General features: G+C 40.6%; 2 protein-coding genes across 6 annotated transcripts in view; one reads left to right on the plus strand and one right to left on the minus strand.

The window, feature by feature from the left end:
- calcoco2 (calcium binding and coiled-coil domain 2) overlaps positions 1 to 4,421 on the minus strand; it is a 31,236-nt gene extending 26,815 nt beyond the window's left edge. The window contains exons 1-2 of the mRNA XM_062056870.1: positions 4,273 to 4,421; positions 3,821 to 3,965 (exon numbers count right to left, since the gene is read on the minus strand). Of these exons, the coding sequence (XP_061912854.1) occupies positions 3,821 to 3,965; positions 4,273 to 4,310 (183 nt within the window). The 5' untranslated portion in view covers positions 4,311 to 4,421. The remainder of the gene's footprint in view (positions 1 to 3,820; positions 3,966 to 4,272) is intronic.
- ttll6 (tubulin tyrosine ligase-like family, member 6) overlaps positions 3,838 to 18,202 on the plus strand; it is a 31,811-nt gene continuing 17,446 nt past the window's right edge. For 2 of the 5 annotated variants that reach the window (XM_062056865.1, XM_062056869.1), the window contains exons 1-7: positions 4,963 to 5,106; positions 10,600 to 10,771; positions 10,881 to 11,030; positions 11,124 to 11,162; positions 14,930 to 15,048; positions 17,705 to 17,835; positions 17,906 to 18,062. In XM_062056865.1, the coding sequence (XP_061912849.1) occupies positions 10,895 to 11,030; positions 11,124 to 11,162; positions 14,930 to 15,048; positions 17,705 to 17,835; positions 17,906 to 18,062 (582 nt within the window). In that variant the 5' untranslated portion in view covers positions 4,963 to 5,106; positions 10,600 to 10,771; positions 10,881 to 10,894. Of the gene's footprint in view, positions 3,994 to 4,962; positions 5,116 to 10,599; positions 10,772 to 10,880; positions 11,032 to 11,121; positions 11,163 to 14,929; positions 15,049 to 17,704; positions 17,836 to 17,905; positions 18,063 to 18,202 lie in introns of those variants that run through there. The other 3 variants (XM_062056866.1, XM_062056867.1, XM_062056868.1) reach the window with 3 other exon arrangements.

Raw genomic sequence — 18,202 nt, forward strand, 5'->3', positions numbered from 1 at the left:
GAAACCTTGGAGAGGACCGCATATGTGGGTACCCCCCCCCCCCCCCCCCTCTAGGGGAGACCGAAAGCAATGGATGTCGAGGGGGTCTGACATAATATTGTGAAAGTCTAACACATCAGCGAGAGTCCAGTCCATAGTGGGGCAAGCAGGAACCATCCCGAGTGGAGACGGGTCAGCAGCGTAGAGATGTTCCCATCTGATGAACAGGCTAGCGGTCCACCCCGGGTTTGGAGCAGAGTAGAAAAGCAAAGAAAAGAAACGGCAGATCAACTGGTCTAAACAGGGAGTCTATTTAAAGGCTAGAGTATACAAATGAGTTTTAAGATGAGACTTAAATGATTCTACTGAGGTAGCATCTCTAACTTTTACCGGGAGGGCATTCCATAGTATTGGAGCCCGAATAGAAAACGCTCTATAGCCCGCAGACTTTTTTTGGGCGCTGGGAATCACTAATAAGCCGGAGTTCTTTGAACGCAGATTTCTTGCCGGGACATATGGTACAATACAATCGGCAAGATAGGCAGGAGCTTGACCGTGTAGTATTTTATACGTAAGTAGTAAAATCTTAAAGTCGCATCTTAGGTGCACAGGAAGCCAGTGCAAGTGGGCCAGTATAGGCGTAATATGATCAAACTTTCTTGTTTTTGTCAAAAGTCTAGCAGCCGCATTTTGTACCATCTGTAATCTTTTAATGCTAGACATAGGGAGGCCTGAAAATAAAACGTTACAGTAATCGAGACGAGATGTAACGAACGCATGGATAATGATCTCAGCATCGCTTGTGGACAAAATGGGACGAATTTTAGCGATATTACGGAGATGAAAGAAGGCCGTTTTAGTAACACTTTTAATGTGCGACTCAAACGAGAGAGTTGGGTCGAAGATAATACCCAGATTCTTAACAGAGTCACCTTGTTTAATTGTTTGGTTGTCAAATGTTAAGGTGGTATTTTTAAATAGATGTCGGTGTTGAGCAGGACCGATAATCAGCATTTCCGTTTTCTTAGCGTTGAGTTGCAAAAGGTTAGCGGACATCCATTGTTTAATTTCATTAAGACACGCCTCCAGCTGACTACAATCCGGCGTGTTGGTCAGCTTTAGGGGCATGTAGAGTTGGGTGTCATCAGCATAACAGTGAAAGCTAACACTGTATTTGCGTATGATGTCACCTAGCGGCAGCATGTAAATACTAAAGAGTGCAGGGCCAAGAACCGAACCCTGGGGAACTCCGCACGTTACCTTAACATAGTCCGAGGTCACATTGTTTTGGGAGACACACTGCATCCTGTCAGTAAGATAAGAGTTAAACCAAGACAAGGCTAAGTCTGACATCCCAATACGCGTTTTGATACGCTCTAATAAAATATTATGATCAACAGTATCGAAAGTGGCGCTAAGATCAAGAAGTAGCAACATAGATGAAGCATCAGAATCCATCGTTAGCAATAGATCATTAGTCATTTTTGCGAGGGCTGTCTCCGTAGAGTGATTTGCCCTGAAACCGGATTGAAAAGGTTCACAGAGATTGTTAGACGCTAAGTGTTCATTTAGCTGCTGTGCTACAATTTTTTTGAGGATTTTCGAGATAAACGGAAGGTGGGACACCGGCCGGTAGTTTACCAGGAGATCAGGATCGAGGTTAGGTCTTTTGAGTAGAGGATGAATAACCGCTTTTTTGAATGCTAGGGGAACAGTGCCAGAGGAAAGTGATAAGTTTATAATATTTAATACTGATGGACCTAATAATACAAAAAGCTCCTTGATAAGTTTCCCAGGAATTGGGTCAAGTAAACATGTTGTTTGTTTTGTCCCATTTACACATTTTGACAATTCCTCCAATGTTATTTCATCAAAGAGAGAGAAACTATTTTGGAGGGCAGTGTCCGTCTTATATACAGTCGTATTTGTGTTAATAGAACCCAGTTGTAGCTGGGATGCATTGTCTTTAATCTCTTTTCTAATGACTTCAATTTTCTTATTAAAGAAATTCATAAAGTCATCTGCTGAGTGGGTGGAGCTACTGGGAGGAGTCCCTTGTTGGGTTAGCGATGCTACTGTACTAAACAGAAATTTAGGATCATTTTTGTTGAGGTGGATGAGATTTGAGTAATATTTAGCTTTAGCTGAGGTAAGCATGCGTTTATAAGTTATTAAACTATCACTCCATGCTTGATGGAAGACCTCAAGTTTAGTCGCACGCCATTTGCGTTCCAGCTTTCTACATGATAATTTCTGGGCTTTAGTTTCTTCTGTAAACCATGGGGTACGCCTTTTAGGGGCCCTTTTTAGCTTTAGCGGTGCTACAATATCAATGGTGTCGCGCAGGGCGTCATTAAAGTTGTTAGTGAGGTTATCAATAGAGCCCACATAATTTGGGAATGGTGCCATTACCGAAGGCAGTAGGTCAGTAAGAGTCGTCGTTGTGGCAGCATTAATGTTGCAGCTGCTATAGCAGTTATTATTATTATTATTATTAGTTTGTTGACAATGAGTCAGAACTTCGAATTTTATAAGGTAATGGTCGGACATTACTTTAGCGTACGGGAGTATCGTAACTTTAGAGGTGGTGACACCCCTGACAAGCACTAGATCTATCGTATTACCGTTGCGATGCGTGGGTTCATTTATTATTTGTGTAAGACCACAGCTATCAATTATAGTCTGGAGCGCCACGCATGGAGGGTCCGATGGGGTATTCATATGGATATTAAAGTCCCCCATTATGATTATATTGTCGGCGTGCGTCACTAGATCGGCAACAAACTCTGAGAATTCACTGATGAAGTCCGAATAGGGCCCAGGGGGGCGGTAGATAACAGCCAGGTGGAGAGGCAGCGGTGTGACAAACCTCAAAGTGAGCACCTCAAACGAGTTATATTTATTATTTAGGTTAGGTGTAAGATTATAGTTTTCATTGTATATTAGTGCGACACCCCCTCCCCTTTTAAGAGGTCTGGCAACATGTGTATTGGTATAGCCAGGAGGAGATGCTTCATTTAGCGCAAACAAATCGTCTGGTTTGAGCCAGGTCTCGGCGAGACCAACGACGTCAAGTTTGTTGTCTCTAATGACTTCATTAACTAATAACGTTTTGGAAGATAATGATCTTATGTTTAAAAAGCCCATATTATAGGTAGTGGGCTGTTTTGAGGATTGTTTGTTGAAATTATACGAAGTAGCAATATTAATAATGTTGCGTTTATTATGCGTATTGCACTTTAAATAGTTTCGACCATATCTAGGAATTGATACGACGGGGATATTCAGATTGTTTGCTTGATGTTGCGATAAACTGAACGCATCATAGTTAGCTACCTCGGTACAATGTATGTCTGCCTCTGACACGGTCACAAAAGAAAAAACATTATGTGAGTTGTGTTTTATTCTAAGAGAATTGCTATGTGTGCATGGATTATCCAGTCTGACGCCGGCTAGTTCTAGTTTAAATGGCTTCTTACCCGGAGAAAATAAAAAAGTGTATATTGTATTGGTTTTGAAAATGAAAAAATATCAAAATGGCCCCGCGTGCTTTGATTTTTCAGTGTGCGGCCCTCAGTGGAAAAAGTTTGGACACCCCTGGTCTAACCACTATAGTTTTAATGTTATTAACATTTTATTATTCATAACCAGCCCCATAACATAAAACAATCATATTTAGACAAAAAAAATTGCAGCTAATTAAAAAGGAACATTTTTACAGCACAAACGGATGTCAGTGTTATTTGACATAATTGCAATGATTAGGGCGTGGCCAACTTCACACAGGTGTCCTCACACACACACAGCAGGAGAAAAAGGTGCAAAAAGTGACGTCATCTACCTTAAAAATGCCCACCCAGTCGCGGCTGCTGGCCTGGAAGGGCGCAGCGAGGGTGTAGTTGCAGGTGACGGGGCTGCACGGCGAGTACGAGTGCGGGATGTCCTTAAACGCCACCTGCGAGAAGGCAGGAGTGGACTTGTGCATGCTGCAAGAAAAAGGCGCTGACGTCAGCAGTGAGTGAAGACAACAGGTGCCCCACGGCGACATGACACCGACAACGCCACTTTTCTTCCTGCCCTCTAGCCGCCAAACGTCACTCTTACGCAACAACTTCAGGTGCCAAGTCATGGCGGCAAAAAAAAAAAAAAAAAAAAAAACACGGTTAGATTAACAGGACGCGTCATGGCGACAAACGAAAGTAAGCAAATAGTTTGTCATAAAGCGCACAGCAACAAGTTCACTAGCAGAGGCGACATGACGACGCACAAAAACGAGGAGAGAATCAAACTTACATGTTTGTTGTCACTTGTTGTGGACAACTGTCCGCCATCACACCTGCTGTGTGTCAGCCGCTCCGCTGCCTTCACGGACACTCGGAGATTTCTAAACGACTCGAGAAACGCCGTAAAATGACATTTGACACGCCCCGGAACAAGTCACAGATTTAAAAAACATTTTTAATTTAATATCAAACAGGATGTACGAATTTTAAACATACATAATACTACAAAACACACAAAAACGACAAGTTGGCAACATCTGTGCTGCTCACGACCTCATCAGTTTATGACGTCATTACTGGCCGCGTCACCCTTACAACACAAGAGAGCGGCAAACTCCCTCGTTGACGCTCAAGACATTTCAACATAGTTATGCTGACCAATCAGTACATTTATTAGTATCATGAACACAATAACAACAGCTGTCCTTCAGACAATAAACATGTTTGAAAACATTACGGTTAAAACTATAACAAATAGTACTGTATAACATAATATTTCATTTTTGTTATAGGAATTTAAATGCATTACATGGTTAAATAACTGCAAATCTGAAATATTGTAAAATACTCAGTTTGAATGAAGATAGCACCCGGCCAATAACAAGCTTGAGCGCAACAGCCAATCAGCGATCAGGTAGCAAAAAAAGCCAATCAGAGTGTCGAAGCTCGCAGTTATCTGTTCGTGATTGGCTAACAGCAGAAGGAAGCGTGCGAGCTTGAAACTCGAGCTTACTTTTTTTTACTTCTCCGTGTTTTGGGTCTTAAGAGCACCCAAACTTCACCATTGGAGACAAAACATCTCAACAAAGGAGAGGAACAGCGAGGGAACATTTTGTTCGAGCAGGTTTGGGACGTGTGTGACATTTGTGTACATTTACGTCGAAATGTAAGCGAGTAGGCTAACTGGCTAGCGGCAGCTTTCGGTTTCCATGGAAACACGACAGCACACCAGTCATGCTGGTATTTAAGCTTTGACTTGTTTGCATTGAAACAAAAAGATGATTGTGAGCCAACTAATGAAGATCCAAATAAAGGGAGGATATACATGTCAAATGTTGACTTTTGGGGTGTGGATTAGAGATAGAATTTGTTATCAAGGAAACAATCACTAGTATAAGATGTATATCAGAATAAATTACACAAATATTACTCTATTGGTGGGATTTTTTCTGAAATATTGGCTGTAATTAGATTCTTGTTGTGTTTTCATTCACTAATTTGAATTTCCTATTATACATATATATATATATATATATAGAACCAAAAAAATGTATTATTTTAACAATATGGAAAAAATACACAAATAATAGGTACAAATAAAATGCAATAATGGACATAGAAAGTATAAATACAACTACAATGAAAAATAGGACATAGTAAAAATGTGAGTACAAAATTAAATAAATAAATAAATGATAAATGGGTTATACTTGTAGAGCGCTTTTCTACCTTCAAGGTACTCAAAGCGCTTTGACAGTATTTCCACATTTACCCATTCACACACACATTCACACACTGATGGCGGGAGCTGCCATGCAAGGCGCTAACCAGCAGCCATCAGAGGCAAAGGGTCTTGCCCAAGGACACAACGGACGTGACTAGGAAGGTAGAAGGTGGGAATTGAACCCCAGTAACCAGCAACACTCCGATTGCTGGCACAGCCACTGTACCAACTTCGCCACGCCGTCCCTTACACTGTAAAAAAAAAATCTGTCAAATTTACGGTAACATACCGGCAGCTGTGGTTGCCACGATTTCACCTTAAAAAATACCATCCCGACGTACACAACAGTACGTTGATGTTGAATCGGTTAATTTTACGGTTGTTAACTGTTTTTGCTCAGGGTAAATTACTATGAAAAAAACCCTGATATATTGTTTACCTGTTTACCAAAAATATCGAATTTACAGTAAAATACTGGCAGCAGAGGTTGCCAGGAATTCACCGTAAAACCAATGAGGGACAATTTTAGTGTTGCCAATCAGCCTATCCCCAGGTGCATGTCTTTGGAGGCGGGAGGAAACCGAAGAGAACCCATGCAGTCACGGGGAGAACATGCAAACTCCACACAGAAAGACCCCTAGCCTGGGAATCGAACGCAGGACCTTCTCCCTGTGAGGCACAAGCGCTAACTACTGCACCACCATGCTGCCCCTTTAGCAAAGCTGGTATCTGCAAAATGCCTGCGTTTTTTAAACATGTGAGCAGTACATGAGGTTCCTAACTTGAAAATATTTGTACAACCTTTCACTGGACGACTCACAACATGGCCTTCCGCAACATGTTCCTTCAAGTGAGCTATTTAAAATGAGCCTTAAATGCTCCGTATCTGTTACATAACTGCTTGCAACCAGTTCCTGTTACGGAGCATGTAAGGCTCATTTTTAATAGCTCCCTTTAAGGGAACATGTCGTGGAAGGCAGTGTTGTGAGTTTTTCAGTGAAAGGTTGTACAAATAATTAGGCTGATTGGCAACACTAAAATTGGCCCTAATTTGTTTATGGAGAATTCTTGGCAACCACAGCTGACATTATTTTACCGTCAATTCTATAGTTTTTTTGTAAACAGGTTAACAATATATCAGTTTTTTCCATAGTAATTTACTCTACGCAAAAACAGTTATCAACTGTAAAAATAACGGATTCAACATTAACATACCGTGATGTTTTATACATTGTGAATTTATTTTACTTTAAATTGTGCAGATTGTTTTTACAGTGTATACTACCATACATGGTGTGTGTACACTTGAACTACTACTGTACCTTTTGAATAATAAATCCGAAAAGTGAATCCAAATAAAAATTAAAGCTGCGGCCTTCGAACCCCTGTGCAACTCGGGGTTCACCCTCGGCTCACATGACGCATGCCGTCACGTCCTTACCGATGACATACCATCAAATTTTTTTGAAAGTTTGGCCCTCGTAGAAGTAAGTTAAGACTGTTTTCATTTTCCAACACAGGGGAGGCGATGTTGTTGATATTAACGTCTATTTATGATCAGAACCTATCCTTAAAGCCATATATCAGTTTGGAAGAAGCTCTAATAATTTAAAATGAAGTAATGACGTTTTATTTTTTCACAATTTATCATCGCTCATCAGTTTAGTATCTGTCTCTGATCATCTAAAGTCCAAACTACGTCTCACGGGCCAGTGGTAATCAATTTGGCCGTAAATTTAAGTTTTACCCACAGGGAATTTTCAATCATTTTAATAGTCTGAAAATTTTGATATTGCTATTATTTTGTTGTACACCTTGAGAAATTTAAGTCAATGACCTTTAATTATGCTCTGAAAGGAAGTGTGCGTGGCATTCACTTATGTGACCCAATGCAAACAACTTTCCCTAGTCATGGTGCAAAAATAAATATATCCAACCAACACAAAATGTCAACAGACATGACTACACATAACACAACCTGCTCACTGAACTTTGTGGACATTATAGAAAATGTCAATGCACCATAAAAATTCTAAATTACACCCATCCATTACAAAACACAATGGGAGTACTTATAAAAGTACTTATACTAAAATCTTTTTATATAGGTACCTCCTCTTAAATGTTCTCTCTCTCGCTCTCTCTCTCTCTTTTTCTCTTTCTCTCTCTATCTATCTCTCTCTCTATCTTTCTCTCTAAATATATATATATACTGTATGTATATGTATATATATATATATATATATATATATTAGAGATGCGCGGTTTGCGGACACAACCGCGGAGTCCGCGGATAATCCGCGGGTCGGGCGGATGCATGACGAAAAAAAAAGATTTTAAATAGATTCGGGCGGGTGGCGGTTGAACCAATTCGGAAATATATATACATAGTTAAATCATACTTGCCAACCCTCCCGGTTTTACCGGAAGACTCCCGGTATTCAACGCCTCTCCCGATAACCTCCCGGCAGAAATTTTCTCCCGATAAACTCCCGGAATTCAGCCGGAGCTGGAGGCCACGCCCCCTCCAGCTCAATGTGGACCTGAGTGGGGACAGCGGCGACAGTCTGTTTTCACGTCCGCTTTCCCACAATATTAACAGCGTGCCTGCCCAATCACGTTATAACTGTAGAATGATCGAGGGCGAGTTCTTGGTTTCTTATGTGGGTTTTATGTGTGTTAGGCAGTTTCATTAACGTCCTCCCAGCGCGGTAACAACACACAACAACAGCAGTCATGTTTATTCTACCGTAAAGCAGTTCGTCTGCCGTAAACAGCAATGTTGTGACACTCTTAAACAGGACAATACTTCCATCTACTGGATAGCCTCCAGAACACTGAAATTCAAGTATTATATGTATAATAAAATAAATAAATATATATATATATATATATATATATAGCTACAATTCACTGAAAGTCAAGTATTTCATACATTCATACATATATATATATATACATATATATATATATACATATACATATACATATACATATACATATACATATACATATATATATATATATATATATATATATATATATATATATATATATATATATATATATATATATATATATATATATATGAAATACTTGAGTTGGAGAATTCTAGCTTAAATATACTCCCCTCTTAACCACAATCTTAACCACGCCCCCCCGCCCCACCTCACCTCCCGGTATCGGAGGTCTCAAGGTTGGCAAGTATGTTAAATATTGTTACCCACATACAAAAAACGAGCAGCACTCTTTAAAACAGGCAATTATTCCTTTAGGCACTGCTGCAGCTATCACGCCAAATTTCTTCTCCCCTACAAACCCCCCCCATTTACTTCCAGGACTGCGTCCAATAAAGTCACAAAGTTGCCGGGGGTCTGTCCTGTTTCGCGCCTGTACAAAAAAAAAACAATAATCGATTTCTTCAGATTCCAGCAGCTGTCAAAGATGAAGTATCCTTCCAGCGACGGGCAGTCAAAGCCGAAGGGCTATCGATCGTTGTCAATGACGTAAGAGGAAACATGACCAAAAAATAACAATAAAATAACACTTTCTTAATGGAAATGACAATAATATTATAATAATGATAAATAATATTATCACGCATTAATATCTCTTAGCCTCTAATGCGTGGCACGCATTGAATGTCTCTGCTGCATTGGATCAGTTTCCTTTCTCCTTTCTAACCTCACTAATGCCTTGCATCATCTATATTAGATATATTTTTGACCACTCCTCTTGACAAAATTGGTGCAGTTCAGCCAAATTTGTTGGTTTTCTGACATGGACTTGTTTCTTCAGCATTGTCCACACGTTTAAGTCAGGACTTTGGGAAGGCCATTCTAAAACCTTAATTCTAGCCTGATTTAGCCATTCTTTTACCACTTTTGACGTGTGTTTGGGGTCATTGTCCTGTTGAAACACCCAACTGCGCCCAAGACCCAACCTCCGGGCTGATGGCAATCCTCCTTTTCATTGTCCCATTTAAAGCACCGGTTCCATTGGCAGCAAAACAAGCCCAGAGCATAATACTACCACCACCATGCTTGACGGTAGGAATGGTGTTCCTGGCATTAAAGGCCTCACCTTTTCTCCTCCAAACATATTATATATGGGTATATCAATCGGGTATTGTGGCCAAACAGCTTAACCACGACTGTATAAATATACTGTATATGCATATGTATATTTATTTATTAGTTACTTTACATGCAGTTGGCTTTCGGCCCTCGACCAAATTTTTTTAGCTCAATGCGGCCAAGTCAGAAGGTTTGACACCCCTGATCTTAAGTGAAGTAATGACAGTTTAATTAATAATGGTGAGGAGCAGTTTTTGCCACCAGGCTACGCCCACCAAGAATGGGTACCCAAATGTAGTGACCCATATCATGTCATCATCATAATTTGAAAAAAATAAAATTAAAAAATAATATTCATTAAATAATATATACATACATTTTGATATTTTTACATGTAACAATATATGTTTTTAATTTGAAAAAGTTTACTAAATGCTGCCATATTTCCTTGAACTTTTACTCATTTTCTTGTCCAGCTGCCAGTCGGGTGGCACACAAGTGCAGAGTGGGCTATTGTCGACGCTTATTTTGCACGTGAATAAAAAAATTGTCTCTCAAACGAACAGCTCACAAGTGGGACTCGGTTCCACTTAAAAGATCCGTTCAAAAGACTAGATTTGTTTGCGAACGTCACATCACAAGTGTGAATTGGCGCAAAAAAGCTGCAGTTGATTTTCCTAAATCAAGCTGATATGCTGAGTTGAAGGTTCCATGCTTGTCAGTAAGGAGCAATACTTCTGCTTCAGCGCACAAAATGTCAAACTTATCGAAAGACGAGGGATGAAATGTTTTCTAACACTTTTTGATGGCCCACCAGATGCCAGCACCCTTCGCCATGACATCTGCAGACTGACATGGAAGCCCTGAAGCTGGGGGCTTCATCCAGTTGGACGTGCCACAGGGTCTTGACAGACGGATTTTGGCATCAACGCGGGGTACAGGGACGGCAGAAAAGTCCTCCTGTGCCCCGTCTCATGTAGGCCGCAAACGTGAGTCACTAACATTTCGGACTCACGGAAAGTGACTTGAAGCAAAGTTCTTAGACATGAACCTAATCGACCACGTAAGATGAACGAGGGTGTTTACGGTCTTGTCCAGTCCGTGCGCAGAGGATGGCTCTGCCAAAGACGCCCGGCGTTCACGCTGGAGACCATCGGCATGACGACAGCGATCCCGACAACACGCAGACGGCGAGCACAGCAAGCTGCGCGCCGGAGAACACCCTGAAGAAGAGAAAGATTAAGAGGAGGTACCTTTACCTGCTGATCTCGTACGCCTCTTGTTGTCATGGCAACGAGGAGGCCTGTTCTGTCCCCCTGTGTCCTTTCTTGTCTTTCAGTTGACTGTGGATCAACTTGACCACCTGCAAGTATGAAAGTGGTACGTTTAGATCTCACACACACAATAAAATACTACTGGTGCAACTGTTGGCGGGGGACTCCCAAAGACCTCGGCTCTCTCCCACCTCGCCGCATGTTCGTTATTTAATCAGAGGGAAATGAAGGTTATCAGACACGTATTTCAATGCTTAATCAGTTACATTTATTTGCATCAACAATAGAAATATACTTACAGGGACACTCTGGACGATCACCAAGCTCGTTTGATTACGTGAAGGCAAGAGTCCCGTTATTTAAAATCAGAAAAAAAGTTGCAATGTTGACTCTAATAGCTCAAAGCTGCCGTGCAGGCTGTTTTTTTTTCTTTAAATCTCATTGCTGAAAAATAATAATGAATCAAAGTCCATGTTGTTATAAATTATTGACCAATTCAGGCTCCAATTACGTCACATTAAATATTTCACTTTGAAATATTTTTGGGAGAAAATATTGCAAATTTTGTGTGTTTGCTACACAGTAGGGAAGGTGGGAGGAAGTCATTTTGCAATGCAGTCTGATAAAAATGATGGAATGCGCCACTCTATACAGCAACTGACGCTGCGGTCAAAGTTGGAGTTGCCCCAAAACACTCTACTGCCGTCTCGCGGCTAAAGTGGACAGTGCAAATCCACAATTCGTCACATTTCATGTGTCAGGTAAATTACGGCGAATGGGGCCATATGAATCCCCTTCCTACTGTATAAAAAAACAATGTTTGTAATGACAAAAACGGCATAAAATAAACCAAAAAAATGATGAAAACTTATAATCGCGGATAGAACTGAAGTTTGTCTAGATCAGGGGTGTCCAAACTTTTTGACTTGGGGGCCACATTGGGCTAAAAAAATGTGGTCGAGTGCCGAAAGGCGACTGCGTGTACTATCTATCTATCTATATATATATATATATATATATAGATATACAGATACATATAGGGATATATATATATATATATATAGATAGATGGATAGATAGATAGATATAGACTATCCATGTTGTATTAATATAATGGGTATAATAAATTTGGATATTAAGAGTATGTGAAAGTTTGACTCATACCTTGTTTACTTCTGTGACAACATCCTTGAAGTTTTGTAATCAATCAGAAATATCAAGCAGCTAAAATGCGATGAGAGAAATAGAGAGTGTTTTGCATTTTTACCATATTTGCTTTGTAATGGGTGTCATTTGGAAAAAAATATGGTGAATGGACATTATTTGTTTTAATACCCACAAAGTTCAGTAACCATGTCTGTTGACATTTTGTGTTGGTTCTTTTTTTTTGCACTATGACTAGGGAAGGTTATTTGCATTGGGTCATATAAAATGCTGTGCATACTTCTGATCAAGATATAATTTAAAAGTCATTGACCTGAAAAACTCATGTTGTCCACTAGATAGCAACATATCATCAGCATCTAAGCTTTCAGACCATAAAAATGAATGCAAGCTCCCGGCCACGCTTGGCCTGCGATCTGTAGTTTGGACACCCCAGGTCTAGATATTTAGGCGCTGAAAGTAAAAAAAAAATTATGAATGGGGCCCTTTTGGATTACTGAGAATTTAAGTGGGATTTTTAAAAAACTGTCATTGTTCATAAATTAATAATGAATCAAAATCAACATTGTTATAAATTATTGACCTATTTAAGGCTCTAATGACTTCACATCAAATATTCCACTTATAGAAGATCATATTTTGTATTTTCTCCATGAAAAACAGGGTTTACTTTAACAAACAGGGCATAAAACTTACAAAAAAAAAAGTTTAATTCATGTCGACAGATCTATCTGAAGTTAATCTCGAGATTCAAACTGAAAAAAAAATTATCACCTAATTTGAACATTTTTATGACTCAGTCTTCCGGGTACCTGGGGCCAAACTGGAGGGAAGGCCCAAATGTTAATACAATAAATATGTTTTATAGGTTTTGAAAATAACAAATATAAACATTGGCCCCCATTTAATTAGATTTTTTAGTTCGTGACCCTCAACGGAAAAAGTTTGGACACCCCTCATGTAACGTACGCCATTGTCATGGCGTGGTATTTACTTCAGTTTTAATGGGGCAGCTTAGTTTACTTTGGGTACCAGTGTTTCCCCCAGAAAAGTTGTTAGTTAAGGTAATGTCTCTCCAGGGGGAGGGGCGCGTCGCCCGGGACAGGCGGACAGACGGGGAAGGGGGTGGGTGGGTGTAAGGAACAGTGTAATTTGCTATACCCTGGGTACGGTAAGTAAGTCTGCTATAATAATACACTCATCTTTAGTGTGTGTTGTTGTACTATGTGGGGACTCTGTATGTGTTACACCGCTATAATAATACACTCATTTTTAGCGTGTGTGTTGTACCATGTGGGGACTCTGTATGCGTTACACCGCTATAATGATACACTCATCTTTAGCGCATGTGTTGTACCATGTGAGGACTCTGTATGCGTTACTCTGCTATAATGATACACTCATCTTTAGCGTGTGTGTTGTACCATGTGGGGACTCTGTATGCGTTACACCGCTATAATAGTACACTCATCTTTAGTGTGTGTGTTGTACCATTTGGGGACTCTGTATGCGTTACACCGTTATAATAGTACACTCATCTTTAGCGCCTGTGTTGTACCATGTGTGGACTCTGTATGCGTTACACCGCTATAATAGTACACTCATCTTTAGCGCCTGTGTTGTACCATGTGGGGACTCTGTATGCGTTACACCGCTATAATAGTACACTCATCTTTAGCGCCTGTGTTGTACCATGTGTGGACTCTGTATGCGTTACACCGCTATAATAGTACACTCATCTTTAGTGTGTGTTTGTTGTACCATGTGGGGACTCTGTATGCGTTACACCGCTATAATAGTACACTCATCTTTAGTGTGTGTGTTGTACCATGTGTGGACTCTGTATGCGTTACACCGCTATAATTGTACACTCATCTTTAGCGCCTGTGTTGTACCATGTGTGGACTCTGTATGCGTTACTCCGCTATAATAGTACACTCATATTTAGTGTGTGTGTTCTACCATGTGGGGACTCTGTATACGTTACACCGCTATAATACACTCTTTTTTAGTGTTTGTTGTTGTACCATGTGGGGACTCTGTATGTGTTACACCGCTATAATATTACACTCATCTTTAGCGCGTGTGTTGTACCATGTGGGGTCTCTGTATGCGTTACATAGCTTTAATAATACACTCATCTTTAGTGTGTGTGTTGTACGATGTCGGGACTCTGTATGCGTTACACCGTTATATTAATACACTCATCTTTAGTGTGTGTGTTGTACCATGTGGGGACTCTGTATGCGTTACACGGCTATAATAATACACTCATCTTTAGCGTGTGTATTGTACCATGTGGGGACTCTGTATTCGTTACATCGCTATAATAGTACACTCATCTTGAGGGTGTGTGTTGTACCCTGTGGGGACTCTGTATTCGTTGCATCGCTATTATAATACGCTCATCTTTAGTGTGTGTGTTGTACCATGTGGGGACTCTGTATTGGTTGAATCGCTATAATAATACGCTCATCTTTAGTGTGTGTTGTTCTATCATGTGGGAACTCTATGTGTTACACCGCTGTAATAATACTATAATAATACACTCATCTTTAGCGCATGTGTTTTACCATGTGGGGCCTCTGTATGCAATACTCCGCTATAATAATACACTCATCTTTAGTGTGTGTTGTTGTACCATATGGGGACTCTGTATGCGTTACACCGTTATAATGATACTCATCTTTAGCGTGTGTGTGTTGTCAGTGCGGCGTGCTGCTCGACGTTTCGGCCTCAGAGAAGCAATGGAAGGCGACGACTGGACACTGATGTGGTCTGACTGCTCCGTGTCTCTGGAGAGAGTGAAGGCCATGAAACCGTACCAGGTAGTGTCACTGAGGAGACTAAATTGGGGCCCAAAACAATTTTATTTCTTATTTGTTATTTCTTTTGTGTGTACAAAATAACACATTTACAATAACAATTTTAAAATCTTCCTGACACATCTCCGACTGGGATTCGAACCTGCTATGACCTCTTCTAAGACTGATGGCACATGGTGGCTGTTTGAATATTTAGGGGGAATTTACCATTATATTTTTTATCAGTGACTGAACAGGGAGGGTCTACGCACATACGGTATATGAAATTTGAATTGCCGTGTCACTCATTAATTGACATTTTACATGCACTTCCTTCACGCAAAACGTGGCACCCCCATGGATCGCGGGGCGCGTGGTCTGCGCTTAGCTCGCAGTCCACTTGTGTGCTTAACATCCAAAAACATTCATTTATTTGTGGCGGGTCACAAATAATTCTATGTGTGCTCATGAACACACTAAAACCTACCTGGTCTGTCAGAGAATAAGAAGACTGAGCATGAAGCATCATAAGGGTTGCTAACCTCGTCGCTATATTTAACGAGTTATCAGAGCCCTTTAGAAGCGACAATATACTATACATTATTACCATATACTACTACCATATTTCGGTTGCATGTGACGTCATGTCCGGGCAATAAGGTATATCTGTAACAGACTGCCTCCAAGTAATGTTGTAATTTTTCATGCCATCAAAGCAAGCATTCCTGATAAGCACTCAAAAGTAAGGCTCCACTTTTCAAAATGTGCTAGCTCGATGCTAATTTACATTGGATTTGCCATAGACATGCTACCGATTAGACTTTACATGGCAAGTCCAACACCTCAAAATTTGCTAATGAAAACGTTACAATCATACAGCTGGTGTGTGATAAGAACAATACTTACAGTATTAACACTTTGCAGGGTGCAACAAAAGACATGTAACTTAATGGCAAAGACTACTTCCTGACTGCGGCCCTCAGGGCTCAGCCTGTCACGTTCACGGCCTCACAGACGGTTGAAACTCTTCTTCTGTTTTGTTAAGTACAGGGGGGGCCAAACTTTTTGCTTCCAAGGGCCAAAGTGGTCCGCGGACAATTTTTACCATGCTCCAGCACCAACAGTGAAGAATGTAGCCTCACTCTGCCGTATACCAATATAAGCTAGTAGAGATCTAATTCAGTTGGCGTGCAACATCTTTTATGTACATTTTTAACCTCCAAATGTTTAAAAAAGGTCATTTTCTGCAGATTTTTACAATTTCCAGGTGTTCTGAAACTAGCTCCTGCTAGATATTTCATCCGATCGCTTTCAAAATTTACCCGTGCAGATTAGACGTATGGAGGATGCTAAATTTCGAAGCGTTTGTTTTCATTATATGACAAGGACAAAAGCATGGCGACCAAGATTATCCTTTTTCAAAAAGCGTCAAAAAGTCACAACTTCACCGTAGAGCGGGGCTTTCAAATTTAAATGCAACTAGTTAGCCTGTAAAAAAATTATTTAAAAATTGATTAAAAAAACCTCTTAGCTCAGTCACCAGAATTTTGATGTGTTTTTTTTCAAACCAAATTACTGTAAATGGAGAAACTGTACCACTGTTGTTTTTACGGTACATAAAACTGTCACAGCTTGGACTATGGAGTGGTTTCCTGCGTGTGTTTCTTTCCCGAGATGCAAACGAACTGAAGCGGACATGGCGTGGAGGTAAGGACATGATTTTATTTTACACTAACAAAGCTCAAAAAGGTATAAACAAAAGGCGCTCACAGCGGAGGTAAAAACTTGATTATGAAAACAAAAGGCGCGCACAAAGGCGGAAGTACAAAACTTGGCTATAAACACAAAACTTGCACAAAGGCAGAAACTATGAACAATGAAACAAAAACACTAACTGGGGCATTAATAAACAAAAACTTACTTGGCATGGAAAGGTCAGCATGGACTATGGAAGCATGGGTAAAAGTTATCAAGTGTGGAGAAGGTGATGTTGCCAGGAAGACAGCCTGGCAACTGGGAGCTTAAATAATAGTGACATGATTAGTGACAGCAGGTGCGTGACTCAAAATGTGAAAACGTGAGACAGGTGCGTGACATGAGGATGTGAAACAGGTGACACTAATGGTTACTATGGTGACAAAGCAAGGGAGTGAAAACAAGAACTAAAAAGTGTCCAAAAACCAAGCAAAACATGGCCAAACAAAAACATGATCAACACAGACATGACAAAAACATGTCTTGACTGAGCGGCCATTTTTTAGAGTGCATTACTGTGAATTGAAAAATGGTACCACTGTTTATTTACAGTAAAATTTTGGCAACTGAGCTGCAAGTTTTCTATACATAAAAATCTATGGTCTTTTTTTTCACAGTGCATTACTGTGAATTGAAAAACAGTTATTTTTACCGCAAAATTCTAGCAACTGAGCTGTAATTTTTTACCGTAAAATCTGTGTTCCCTGTACCAATAAAGATTTGACGGTACATTTCTGGGGACTAAGCTCCCAGGTTTTTTTTTATTTGGTAACCAGCCAAATAAAATGAGACGACGGTCCAAATGTGACCCGCGGGCCCCACTTTGGACATCCCTGGTTTAGTACTTAGTGTGGTGTTCCTCCCTCTTTGTAGTGTTTGTGTGCAGTCTGCCGGGTCAACATTGTTGTGTTTGCTGACTCCACAGAAGATCAATCACTTTCCTGGCATGATCGAGATCTGCCGCAAGGACACGCTGGCCAGGAACCTGAACCGCATGTCCAAGCTTTTTCCCAAGGACTACAACATCTTTCCCAGGACTTGGTGCCTTCCCGGAGAGTGCGTTTGTTTTCTTCGCCCGCACGCCGACGAGCGCCGACTGACGCTCTGCCTCCGATGTGCTTTATAGCTACAGCGACTTCCTGGCATTCACGCGCCTCAAGAAGCACGCCGCCTTCATCTGTAAGCCCGAGGTCGGCTCCCAGGGCCGTGGCATCTTCATCACAAGGTCCAGCAGGGACGTTCAGCCCGGGGAACACATGATCTGCCAACTGTACATCTCCAGGGTACACACACGCGCATATCTTCTCAACTGTGATGTCATCAAACATTGTTAGATATTTTTTTGACTTATGATTTCCAAGCGAGTTATCAAATTTAAATATGGCAATAGATTTTACAGTAAAAAAAAACAACTGGTCGCTCA

The sequence above is a fragment of the Entelurus aequoreus genome, linkage group LG08 (assembly GCF_033978785.1).
Source record: "Entelurus aequoreus isolate RoL-2023_Sb linkage group LG08, RoL_Eaeq_v1.1, whole genome shotgun sequence".
NCBI lineage: Eukaryota > Metazoa > Chordata > Actinopteri > Syngnathiformes > Syngnathidae > Entelurus > Entelurus aequoreus.